The sequence below is a fragment of the Polypterus senegalus genome, chromosome 12, assembly GCF_016835505.1.
Source record: "Polypterus senegalus isolate Bchr_013 chromosome 12, ASM1683550v1, whole genome shotgun sequence".
In the NCBI taxonomy this organism is placed as follows: Eukaryota; Metazoa; Chordata; class Cladistia; order Polypteriformes; family Polypteridae; genus Polypterus; species Polypterus senegalus.
In genome coordinates, this window is record NC_053165.1 from 164151145 (window position 1) to 164164573 (window position 13429).

General features: G+C 42.2%; 1 protein-coding gene across 1 annotated transcript in view; it reads left to right on the forward strand.

The window, feature by feature from the left end:
- The window catches only part of LOC120540559 (sialoadhesin-like), a 77531-nt gene that overhangs the window by 9201 nt on the left and 54901 nt on the right, over positions 1–13429 (forward strand). The window contains 6 exon segments of the mRNA XM_039771399.1: positions 4352–4605; positions 4608–4722; positions 5652–5882; positions 6583–6840; positions 9011–9244; positions 10537–10794. Of these exon segments, the coding sequence (XP_039627333.1) occupies positions 4352–4605; positions 4608–4722; positions 5652–5882; positions 6583–6840; positions 9011–9244; positions 10537–10794 (1350 nt within the window).

Here is a 13429-nt window from a genome sequence, read left to right on the forward strand (position 1 = left end):
TTCAAACTTTGATAATTATCAGTTTCACCTTCAGCAATGCTGGTAATTAATCCAATAATTCAACAAGACTCCTTTTTATTTGCCTTTCCTTTCTCTGTTGTAGGAGACGGCTCTCTGGCCTTTAGGCTTATATCAAGGTAACCGAGGCACACTCGCTTTAAGAAGGATAAAGACAAGGATTATATTTAGAATTTAGAAGCCTTTATTGTCAGTGTATCATGTAGAACAAAATCGCAGAGCAGCTACTCCTGTCAGATATAACGAAAAAAAAAAAACCAATCAAACGTTTATACGAGTAACAGTAAAGTATTACGTATAGTCAGTCAGTCATTATCCAACCTGCTACATCCTAACACAGGGAAGTATTACAAATAAAAACTGCTAAATTAAATGAATATGAAGAATACTAATTAATCAGTGCTAATAGGAAGGCAACAAAAGTGGAATTACAAAACATGAATATTACTGATCATACAGGTATAAGAATCAAATTACCAATGTTATGAATATTGCACAAAGAACACTAGTAACGTAAGATAATCCACTTAGGACAAAAAGAACAATATTACACAATGAATTATCAATGATATGAAATATTGCGCAACAAATAATAATAATGTAGATATTGCACATAGGACAGACTGAGCAAATATTGCACTGGACTGTAATTACTTCACATCCAGGAAAAGGCGAACACGGTGGGGGGGCGGAGAGAGAGATGAGGGGGGCAGAGACGGAGACGCAGAGAAGGGTGGTCAGCGCAGCCTGAGACTCGTGTAGTTATCACTCCGGATTGGATCCATGGCCTTTGGATGTTTTATTATTTTGTGGTGCAAACTGAATTAAACTGGTCTGAGTATATTATGTATATTTTTAGAAAGGCACCTGACGTATTTGGTTTGTTTTCCTTCTGGTAATGCAATACTCTGTAATATTGTATTTTAGTGGTGATTTATTGACCACCCTGCAATAAAGACAAAAATCTGGACAATTGTAAACAGCTATGATTTAAGTTTCATGGAAAGAAATAGAGACAACTGACCAAAGAAACAAATACATGTTTAATTAGCTGAAATACATTTAATAGTTTGTATGACTGCAGATTGTAGAAAAGGTGAAGTGGCTGCTGCACAAACAGGTGTAAATGGAGCAACTAACAGCACCAGTGTGTCAGTCATGAAAAAAATCAAAATGGATTTAAAGAAATGAAGGATCGACATCAATAAAAAGTGGAACACGTAGTCAGCGAAACCTGGTGGAGAATGAGGGGACTTACTGTATCCAGCAGGGGGCGATAGCTCCCTTGTTGGTTTGTGTTACGTAAACTGAAACTATATAGATATAATATAAAAAGGCGATACCCCTCCCTTAGTGATACAGCGGTAAGAAATCACAAAGGAGAAATAGCTTTCTTTAATGACGGTTTACGCAGCATAATAGATGAGAACGCCATGACAAGACTAAAAATCTTGCTGCTAGTTTTTAAATCTTTACATGGGTTTGCTGCTGCCTATTTATCTGAATTATGTGTTTTACACCAGCCATCCAGAGTGCTTAGATCTTCTGGTCAGTTGTCTCTTGTTGTCCTTCGTACCGAGTGTCAAACTAAGGGGACAGACAGGGCCTTTGCAGCTGCTGCCCCTCGCCTGTGGACTCCCTACCTCATCATATTAAGGAGTCGTCTACAATTGAACTGTTCAAAACGAGATTAAAAACTCACTTCTGTTCACTTGCATTCAGTGACCTTTAGTAATACTGATGGTTTTCCTCTTTGTGATCATATAACATTATTTCTATTTATTATCTATCTTATTTTATATTCATATATTTTATTACTATTGATGTTTTATTGTTTATTGTTTTTTTTTCTTTTTCTTTTATTCTATTATTGTAAAGCACTTTGGCCGCAGCATTACTATGTTGTTTTAAATGTGCTATAGAAATAAATTGACATTGACAAGACTTATGGGTAGTGGGAGTCCGATATATAGAGTCTGCCATTTTGACATTTTCTGCTGCGTTGGAAAGAATTTCCAGATCAGATGATGTTATCTCCCATCCGTCCGTCGGCTTCAAAGGTGTGCCGGGCAATGTGCCAAGGCTTTATACTCTTTGTCCATGTGGAGACCCCCACTTAGCTGAATAATACGACTCCAAAAAAGGAAAAGAGAGGATACAATTTGATGCTGAGTTTGACACACAGAAATAGTCCACGTTGCCCTTAACTTGTCTCGTCTTATAAAGGTTGCCTAGCAGTTCTTATATGGCGAACCCCTGTGTGCTAAATTTGGCTTTGTGAGTAGAAAGAAAAGTAGATTTAAAATATTTGCACAGAGCACAGTGACTTATTAAACTTATATTCTGATTACACTTACAATGAAGATAAAAACCAAGAGGCTCTTTTCTTACACGCGTTTTTGCTCATCAGTCTTCCTATTGATTGTTTCACTGGTTGTGAAATGGAAGGTGAGAATACTTACTGTAATCTAGAACAAAAGTGAAACAAAAGCACTGTGTGATGCATCAATAGCACTGTTTCACATACTGCACTGCTGCAAACAGTACAATAAAGAGCAGGCAGCTTATCCCTCGATTCAGAATTCATACTTTCACACACAAATGGGTGACGACCCATCACAGACGTGTCATAAGAAACATGGCATCATCGCGTCACACGTGCCACTCCTGTGGTGCTCACCTGAATTGATTGATTCACCATTGTGAACAGATTCTCATGATTCACTGATAAGAGTCGTTCAAAAAGAACAAAACTGTTCATGTGACTAAAAAATGTAACGCATCGCCATGAAGAAACATAGTGGAGCAGAAAGAAGAGATCTTCTCTATAAAATATAGTGGACTAAAAGTCAAAAGTGTCCACAGATAAATCTACTTAAATGTTGTGCAGATACATGAAGTGCAGTAATGGAGTAACTGTACTTTGTTACCTTCCACCTCTATAAATTATCAACTTATGGTAGCAGATATCAGGACCTTCCAGCTTGCTGGTTCTACTCGAGATGACAGCTGCCTCTGAAACTGTCGACTAAGGCTTTGCCAATAAGGGACAATGCAGTGTCTTGTACTGAGCTGGTTCACTTGTTATTTTATTGAAAATGGCACCATTGGGAATTATCAGTCCCAACCCTGCTGTGCTTCTCACAGACCTCCCCAGTGGTGGTCAGCATTTGGTCCAAACCCATTCTGATCAATCGACTATCCTTATTTAAAACATTAAATCATCACAAAGTGTCCTTTTATTGTGCTGTTGATGATACACAGGCCTGTCTCTGGACATCTCTCAGTTTTCATCACCAAATGTACGAGTGACACCCAGCAGTGTATAAATACAAAGTGTCTTCACCTGAATGGTGGGTTAAACCAGAAACCATTGCTGTGGGCACTGAAAGTCTGGTGTTACTCAGATTAGCCCTGATGGCCAGTCGATCAGTTGATTCTTCTTCCTTTTTCAGTCACCAGTCTGGGGGTCACGTTTGACCACTCTGTCTGTCTGTCTGTCTCTCTCTCCAAAGCCCTAATGCTTCTGTATCTAAGACTTCATTTTAATCACATCCTAAACATATCCAGACTTACACCATCTCTATGAAATTCAGAGAAACTGCTCCATGGGTTTCTATACACAAGTCCCATTTAGGTGCTGCTGCTCTCTGCTTGCTGGTCTCCACCCCCAGTACTCTTATTATGTCCAGTGCTACCCGGGTACTAAGTGACACTCAGGGACCTTCTCGTTTGAGCCCAGTTTGGTTTCTTTGCCTGTTCTGTTGGTGATTCAGCACACGAGTCTGCTCCTTGTATCAGGTGTGTCACGGCCGCTCGCAGGACATCTTCAGGACTTTCTTACCCGTCCTCTTCTATCCCCTCTCTGTGGTTCACATCTTCTAACTCCTGTTTTTTGGATGCCCCTCTGATGAGCCTCAGTGGCCGGACTGGTGGAGTCTGATGGCGTATCGACTGGGACTTACTGAACAAATGGCCACAGTCTGAGTGGGGCTCATCATCACCGACGAAAACTTGAAGAGCCATCATCTTTATTAATGTGCTTTGAGTAACTTATAATGGGTGTTTACCTTTTATAGAAAAAATAATATGTTATTTAGAAAAGTGTTCATTAATATTTTATAATCTTTTATATGAATTATAAATATGTATAACAAACAAAGATTTCTTGGTTTATATTATATTTTGTATAAATAAAACATATTCTAGTTTTTATTTTGAGATTATTGAAGTTTATATGTAGAGGACCAGGGGCGTCTGTATCTGTGTCTTCTCAGTGTGAAGTGAACTGAAATCACAGACGTGACGTTTTCTACTCTTTTGTGTTTTACAGGTTGGAGTCAATGGGGGGTCACTTATGAGCCGAAGACGATCTGCGCGGCTGAAGGATCAACGGTGACGATTGGTTGTTCATACTGGCATCCAGAACATATTAAAGTGAAATATGAAATATGGTTTAATGATCCTATTATGAAAACAGCATACATAATACTGGAGAGAACACCGTTTATCACACAAATGTGCAGAGCGTGGCCAGCAGATACAGAAACCGAGTTCAGTTCTTGGGGGACAGAAACAAAATCTGCTCTGTGAGGATCAGCGATGTGAGAACAACAGACAGCGGATACTACAAGTTTAGATTTGTGGGATATGGAGATGGACTAAAATGGACTGGAGTGCCGGGAGTCAGGGTGACAGTCACAGGTGAGATGAGAGACGTCTGTCTGCGTTTTATTTAATGCATAACAACATCAGGATCCTGCATTTCAAACACCAGTCCTGTGTTTGTGTGGAGTTTGAATGTTTCTCAGTCACCTAAATGTTTGTTTCTCGGTTTAGTTTCACGTTTTCATGTCACGTTCATCACTGACTATAACGTGGCCTGTTGTGAGGTGTCACTGACTGAGTGTGTGAGTCCTAAGATGGAGAGACGCCCACTGATTCTTCTTCTATGCCTCCTTCTAAACACTCTCTAAATGTATTATTTAATTATTTTTTATGTATTATTTGTTTCAAGCGGTTTCTTTTTGGTAATCCTAAATTGTTCCTAGTGTGTGCTTGGTGTGTGTGTGTGGGTAGGCGCACTGCCCGGGGTTTGTTTCCTGCGTTGTGCCCTGTGTTGGATGGGATTGGCTTCAGCAGACCACCGTGACACTGTAGGATATAGCGGGTTGGAAAATGGAGGGATGGTTGGATGGATGGTTTCTCTTTGCTGGTTTAATCTCGTTAATATCATTAAAACGCACACACAGTTCAGTTCCATTAACTTCATCGGCCTTGTATTGTACTCTCTTCTTATCTTTGGCCTGCTAGCCGGTGATGGACGCTGACTCGACACTCACTACGTATCACGTGACCTCACAGCTCGGACTTCTTCTTAGTTTTCTTCTTCCAAACCCACCAAGCCGACTGTGTCATTCTGTTTATTGTGACGACATGACAGTCGGTTTGTTTGTTTGATGTCACACAGTCCACGAGTGTCACAATCAGCTGCACTTTTCTCTCCGTTGACTCTGAACACTAAACAGCATCAGTACAGAGAATTTAAAGAATAACTGAATAAAACAAAATGAACTCAAATTAAACTACTTGGAGCAGACACTGAACTGCTTTGTTTTTCTTATTTTCTGAAGGTCTAAAGATTAAAGCAACAGCACAGACAGTGAAAGAAAATGACGAGGTGACCCTGACAAGTACAACGACCTGCAGTCTCACCAACGGGGTCTTCTGGTACAGAAATGAACAACGTTTAAGAGAAACCTCACAGACGCTTGTCATTCAGCGAGTCTCCTACGAGGACCACGGCAGTTACTGGTGTCAGACTGGAGTCACGAAGTCCCCAGCATATCAACTGAATATCGTGTGTGAGTCGCACTCTGAGTGTTTAACAGGGTGAGGTGTGCGGAGTGAGAGTCCAATCAGGACGGCAGTAAAAGGTTCAGTAATGTCTGACTTTGAGGGAAATGAATTTGTGAAAATAAAGAAACACAAACACGAAGAATCAAAGGCAGTCAAATCGAGGGGCTTCTCTGTCGTAATTTAAAATGCGGACATCTTAAGGCACAATGACAAGCTGCTCCTCACGTATTCCTGCTGCACTCATTATTTCTATTTCTCTTTCAGCTTCATACACCTTAATAATTTTAACAAAAAATAAAATGTTTATCTCGACATGTAGAAGTTAAATATGAACATGTGACACGTCCCCTTGTCATTCTGTGCCGTTTCTTCTTCTATTTTTTATTCTCCTTAAGAGGTTCACTTCATCCTGGCAGTAAGGAGCACATGGCGGGAGTAAAGAGAGTGAGACAGCAGTGAGCTGAGGGGCAAAATCACAAAAGGACCACCGAGGACTAAGGGGTGGAGGGGCATAAAGGGGAGACACCGAGTCCACAGACAAGTCACACCATATGACCATCACACTGTCAGGCAGACCACCAGCTGACATGACACGGTGCCATCCTGAGTAACTGAAGTGAAATGAAATTTAATAAATAGACAATTTATGATGAATAAAGAATTGAAACTTTGGTTTCTCACTAATTGTGTCCTCCTGTACTTTAGATGCCCCCAAGAATGTTGTCATCTCAGGACTGCCCACCATTTGTATTGAAGAAGGGACGTCTGTGACTTTACACTGCACTGCCATTGCAAACCCGCCTGGCACCTACACCTGGGTGAAGGACAACATCCGCATACCAGGATCAGGAGAACATCTACAGATCAGCAGGGCTAGCGTGAGAGCTGCGGGGTCTTATCACTGTGAAGTCACAAACATCTACGGGATGATAAAGTCTGCAGCTGTCACCCTGGTGGTAAACCGTGAGTATCCTCTGAGTCCTCCAGAGTCACAAACATAAATGACCTAAAAGTTGAGAGTTTTAAATTTAAAGAGCACAGAAGACATCAGCGCTGACGTGCAGGACAACTGACCCCTCATCTGTCCATGGAGGTCCACAGTGAAGGCACCCAACTGATTTAATGAGGAGGATTTAAGCCTTTCACTGAACTCCTCTAATAATTCAAATTCTCGATTATTATTTCTGATTTCATAAATTAATTTTTTGCGCAGCCCCCACAGCTTTGTGCTTTGCTTTCTTATCAAACATCAGCAACTCTTCAGATATTTCAGTTGGGACTCCTAAGTTTGCTCAGAATAAATGATCTCCAAAAGAAGAAGAGATGCGGGTGCAAATCCCAGCGTGTCTCACAGAGCAGCCCACTCACCCTCAGTCCCCTCCACGCCTGGAGATTTTAGGATTATTATTTGTAATGACGTGTAATGTGGACAGTGGATGGACTTTAACACGTGAACAGTCGACCACAAGTCCTTCTCTCGTTCCTGCTTCACACTCTGAATCCATGGACTCCATGTCAGAGCAGAAGAGCCAGACATCAACTGAGTGAAGGAGTTCAGGTCCAGTCAGAGACCCCCTATAATCACGGCCGCCCACCGATGACACAGTTGTGGAGCTCAGATGTTGGTAGAAGATGAATTTTTAAGAAATGACATCCACTCTGATCTCCTGTTCAGTGCTGCTGGGATATCCTGAGGCTCCAGAAGTGGGTGAGGTGGGCCTGAAAGTCACAGGTATGGTGGGCTGACGGACAGACAGACTGCCTCTGGTCTGATTAGAGGACTGGTGCTGAGACAGAATAACAAAGAAAAGAAGAAAAGTAAAGAATTGGCGACTCATTTAGCTACTCGTTATGTGAAGCTCTCGACTTTTCTGTTCTTCAGTCATAAATTAATATATTTTAGAATTTATGACAAACAATCTTTAATACAAAACTGTCAGCTTCAGGTGGTGGACTCCTCAGAACTGCTCGTCCTTCTCACATTCAGCATCTCCTCCATGCTTTTATCTCAAAGTCCTTTTTATTCAGATTTTTAGTTAGAATTAAAATGCGAGTAGAGAATTGTTTTACGCTATCAGTTTGATTAACATAAGAAATAAATCGACTCCTCAGTCTCGACAGCCTGACTGATTAAACTGAGTCAGGAGGAAAAGGAGCCACCGCTGCACGGAGAGCAACTCCATGTCAGGAATCCCCACAGTCACTCATATGGGGTCTCTTTAGAGTCACCAGGTCACCTCACAGCTGAAGGGACAACATGGAGACCCCTCATAAAGAGTGAATGGCCAGGTCAGAACTTGAACCCGGGACTCTGAGGACACCAGGCGGCTGCACTAAGCCACGTGTCCCCATCTTTATTACATTGCATTGTTGGTCTTTCTGTGTTTTAACCCACAGGGTCACAGGGTGCTGATGCCACCCCTGGAGTGTCGGCCACAAGGCAGGAACGGTTTGAAGGACTCCAGTAATTCTGGGGTGCAGTTTGCACTTTTACACAAACTTCATTTGTGTTTCCTTTTTATACAAAGATCTTCATATTAGGATGACGGCTGACTATAAAGTGGCCTGCTGTCGGTGAGTCTGAGATGGCCTGCTGCCCGCTGAAGGCCTGATTCTTGGGTTACACCTCATAATTTACACAAATGTATTTTATTATTTATTTACTTGTTTGTTTATTTATTTATGTGTTTATCAGGTGTTTCTCCTTTGATGTTTTAATCACATTAACGTCACTGATCTGCACACACACTTCAGTTCCATTAAATCAGCCCTGTGTTGGACTCTCTTCATATTTTGCCCCTCTAGCCAGTGATGGCCGCTGACTCGACACTCAGCATGTTAAGGCGCCCACAGCTCGGCCTTCTTCTTCGTTTTCTTCTTCCAAACCCACCAAGCCGACTGTCCAGTTCTGTTTATTGTGACGACATGACAGTCACTTTGCTGTCCTCGCTGATGTCACACACTTCATGCCTGTCACAGTTTGACGGGTTTCTTGTTTTTTGTTCTTTTCTCTCCATTGACACCAAACTGTATCAGTAATGAGAATTAAAGCAGGCCTGATGAAAAGGAGAATTCAGGCAAATAAAATCATTTGGAGCAGACACTGAACTGCTTTACTTTTTATTTTCTGAAGGTCTAAAGATTGAAGCGACAGTAGAGACAGTGAAAGAAAATGACACGGTGACACTGAGGTGTACAACGACCTGCAGTCTGCCACACAGGGTCTTCTCCTGGTACAGAAATGGACATCCTGTGTATGAAACCTCAGCGCTGCTTGTCATTCAGCGAGTCTCCTTAACACACAACAGCAGTTACTGGTGTCAGACTGGAGTCACGAAGTCCCCAGCATTTCTACTGGATGTCCAGTGTGAGTGTCACTCTGAGTGTTTTAACAGGGTGAGGTGTGTGGAGTGAGAGTTCAGTGAGTGGGACAGATAAATGACACGAGTGTCACTGAAGACATACAAACAATACAATGAGGACAAACTGAGAGGCTTTTCTGTCATCACTCAAAATGAAACACATGATGAAGTTTGATTTTCTCCATTTCTCCATCTTGCTTTCAGCTTCATTCACACACTAAGTTACCAAACACACTGAAGTGCTCACCTTGATATTTACAAGTCAGAATACGGACATGTCGCTGATCCACTTGTCTTTTTTGTCGTCTGTCCTTCCATTTTCTGTGTTGTTCATCTTGGCAGCACATAGCAGGATTCAAACGGAGTGACACGGCACTGGGCTGAAGGACACAGTCATGACTGAGGGGGACACGAGGAGACCACACAAAGTCCTCACACTGCTGTGGTTCAGTCAGGGACCCTCCAGTGCTGGAGTTCAAATCTTTCTTTGATTTCTTCTTTGTTCAGGTTTGATTCTGTTGTTTATGTTGACTTTGTGAATTCATTTAGTGATTTGACATTACTTATGTATTTTATTACTTTGGGGTATTGTTCGAGCTATTTGAGTATAGCTGCCTTTGTTCTGTTCCATGTGTTTTGTGGTTGGTTCTCCAAGAGGCGGGGCCATGTGCTGGTCACCACCTGTAACTGCCCTTTGCCCTATGAACTCTGGAGGTCTCCCACAGTCCCCTGCGGTTCATTTTGAATGTCCTGAGATGTTGCTGACTTCTTGTCTGTTTTTATGCCTTTGTGTTTGGTGGATTTTTGAACCCGTGTTCCGTTTTTAGACCTCACTTTCTGATTCTTTTATTGGCACTTTGTTCACTTTGATTGGCTTTGCTGGCAACTCCTTTTGTGTTCTTTGGAGCTTCATAGTGTGACAGAGCATTTGAGTGAAAATAAACTTTTTACTTTATAAAGACTCCATGTGTCCTCTTATCTAGTTGGGGTTTGATGATAAACCCCCCCAGGGTGGGCATTTGTGGAAGTGCCTTAGGAATACTCCGAGTTCAGGACACACACAAGGCCTACCACATGGATATCAGACTCTGGCCTGGCCGGCTGTGCCTTTTACTGAACTCCTCCATTAATTCAACTTCTCATTCACTAATTTCTGATGTCCTCCTACCGGACATGACGCTTCGCCAGCCTCTTTGTAACCCACCTGAGAGGAAGTTTAATAAACACACAATTCATCAAGGGTGAGGACTGGAAATGTCTGCCTCTTACTGACATCTTGTTGTGTTCTTTATTTTAGATGCCCCCAAAAATGCCGTCATCACAGGACAGGCCAATACGACTATAGAAGAAGGGGAATCAGTGACTTTAAACTGCACAGCCTCAGCAAACCCACCCAGCAACTACACCTGGGTGAAGGAGAACAGCAGCCATGTAGGTTCAGGAGAACATCTAAAAATCAGTGAGTTTAATGTGAATGACGCCGGCTCTTATCACTGTGAGGCCACAAACATCCACGGGACAGCAAAGTCTGCAACGGTCAAGCTGACAGTAAATGGTGAGCATCGATAATGTCTGCAGGGATACAGAAGTCTGAATATAAATATTTAAATGATGTGTGTTTTACATTTAGTGAGCACAGCAGACATGAACACTGACACACAGGAGAGCTGAGCACAACTCTGTCCATGGAGGTCCACAGTGAAGACATAGGTGGAGGAATCAGGAGATTTCTTCCTTTTCATTAGCTCCTTAATTAATTTAACTTTCATTAACTAATTTCTGCTATTGTCCTGAAGTGAATTCAGCTGATCCCACGATTTGTGCTTCGCTTTCTTGACACACTTAAGATTTTTCACACACTTAAGATATTTCAGCTGGGACTTGCGAGTTTGTCACCTCTGGAGAAGACATGAGAGTGCCGTTCCCCGAGTGTCCCACACAGATCAGCACTTTTAACATCAGAGGTCCATGGGGTCAGCATGGCCAGAGCTGATCAGTGAATGTCACAGGATTGATGAGCACTGATGTGCTGAGTGGCCTGTTTGAGTCACAATTGTTTTAACGAATTCACAGATTTGGGATGAGGAGGACAGGAGTGTGGAGGTAAGGATGTCATACTGTAGTCACTGATGATGGTGCCTGAGAGTCGTGACGTCTTACATGTTGATGAGCACATGCAGGTAAGAATTTTTTTGCTGCCAATACACCGTTGCAAGTTTAAAATGTCCCTATGAATAGCGAAATTACGCCACATATGGCAACATTCGCATCCCCTTTTTTGTTACTTCATGCCCCACAGTTTGAGAACCGCTGACTTAGTAAATGGGGGGGTTGAATCAGCAGATTTCTACCTTTTCCTGACCTCCTTTATTAATTTGACTTCCCTTTACTACTTTCTGCTTTCCTGAGTTCATATTGAAGGACATACTTAGTAAACTGTGACACGCGAGTCGCTGTCTTGCACTCCAAAGACGAAGCTGAGTCTCAGCTTCATTCAACTCGAATCAGGAACAGCACGGTTATTTATTGTAGCCTGTCTACCATTCTACGCTACACTGGCACAGCAAACAGGTCAGTGGCCAAGTTCTAATGATCCCAGCATCACCCATTGGGCACCCGGTACTTTCTGTGTGGCAGCGGTCAGCTTGTAGTTGTTTCTGTGGCACTGCGAATCTGCGGTTGACTCTGCAACAGAAAAGCAACCTTCAACAGACGTGGCAGTCGTGCTTCTGCGTGTTGTCCCATTGGGGAGGGTCTCAAAAGAGTTCAAATGGCTCACAAAATAAAATCGCTCTAAATGCAATCCAAGGACGTTCTTTATTGACAGCAAAGCTCTCCATAGCAAGTTCGCTTATTGTGGAGAGAGCAGCGCCTGACGTCACTCGGGTTCATTTCCATACAGCACCTGCTGAACACTTCAATCCCACCACTGAGCACTTTTAACAATTAACAATTAAAGTGCATGTTGAAGAGTCATTTTATACTAGATAGAGAGGCTGAGGGCCTGCACTGATAACACGTTGCTGCACCCACCACACGACACACCTCAGCGCCACACTGGGACAGCGAGAAGTTTTGTTAACAGTGACTGGAGTGCCAATCCTATCACCAAACCCCAAGTTTCCCTGTAAATTGAAGAACTTGCTTACAAGGCTGGGCGCAGACTAACGTCATACCCAGGACAAGGCAGTTACGGCTAAGGGTCTTGCTCAAGGGTCCAACGGAGTAGACTCACTTCTGGTGTTCATGTGATTCGAACCTGCAACCTTCTGATTGCTGGTGTAGATCCGTAGCCTCAGAGTCACAACTCCACCCCAAACAGTTATTTGAATGAAAATGATTAAGATGATTCCTACTCTTGTGCTTTTGGTGGAAAACATTAGAAAAAGCCAAGGGTAGACATTGGAGCAGCTGAGGTAACGTCATTACCTGTGATGGGGGGCCATAAAGTAGGACTGACTGCCTTTTAGCTCTGATTACCTTCACAAATGTCTAATCCCTTTGTGGGGGTCCAACGCAAAACTGTTAGAGTCCAACACATGAATATAACAATAAAGAGAAAGTCAAGGAAGTGGCCCTGACAAAATATGAGAAATAAGAAAAGGACTTCTGTTTAATTATTAAACCAATAAAACAAAGAACCCAAAGACCAGCCATTGTTAAAGTGGGGGGCTAAATTCACCTGAACGTAGTTGTCCTTCTTACACGCCAATCAAAAAAACAATAAAAACCTGCTGCTTCCCTGACACAAATTACATAAGGAATAAAAACATAAAACATTTCAAAAATAAATAAACACAACACAAGAAGTTTAAGGTCAGGATAATAAAAGCCGCAGCAGACCTGAGCCAGCGTTCTGACAGGTTTTGCTGCCCTGGGTGTTAAAAGCCAAATGTGACAGACATGACTGAATATTTACACCTGATATTGAATTCCTGCACAGAAATTAATCTTTGAATAAAAAGAATCCCAGAACGTGTCCTTGTGACCAGGACTTTGAAGACACACACGACACGATGGGGATGTGAGGAGCCGCCCAGTTAGTATAACATCACCTTTAATGTCCACCATTAATGTGTTAAGTCCAGCAGCAGTCAGTTCAATCTGAAAGCACAATAAATATCAATATGAGATTATACAATAAAATGAAATCGTAATAACACAAATACTACTAATCTTCATTTCCAGGG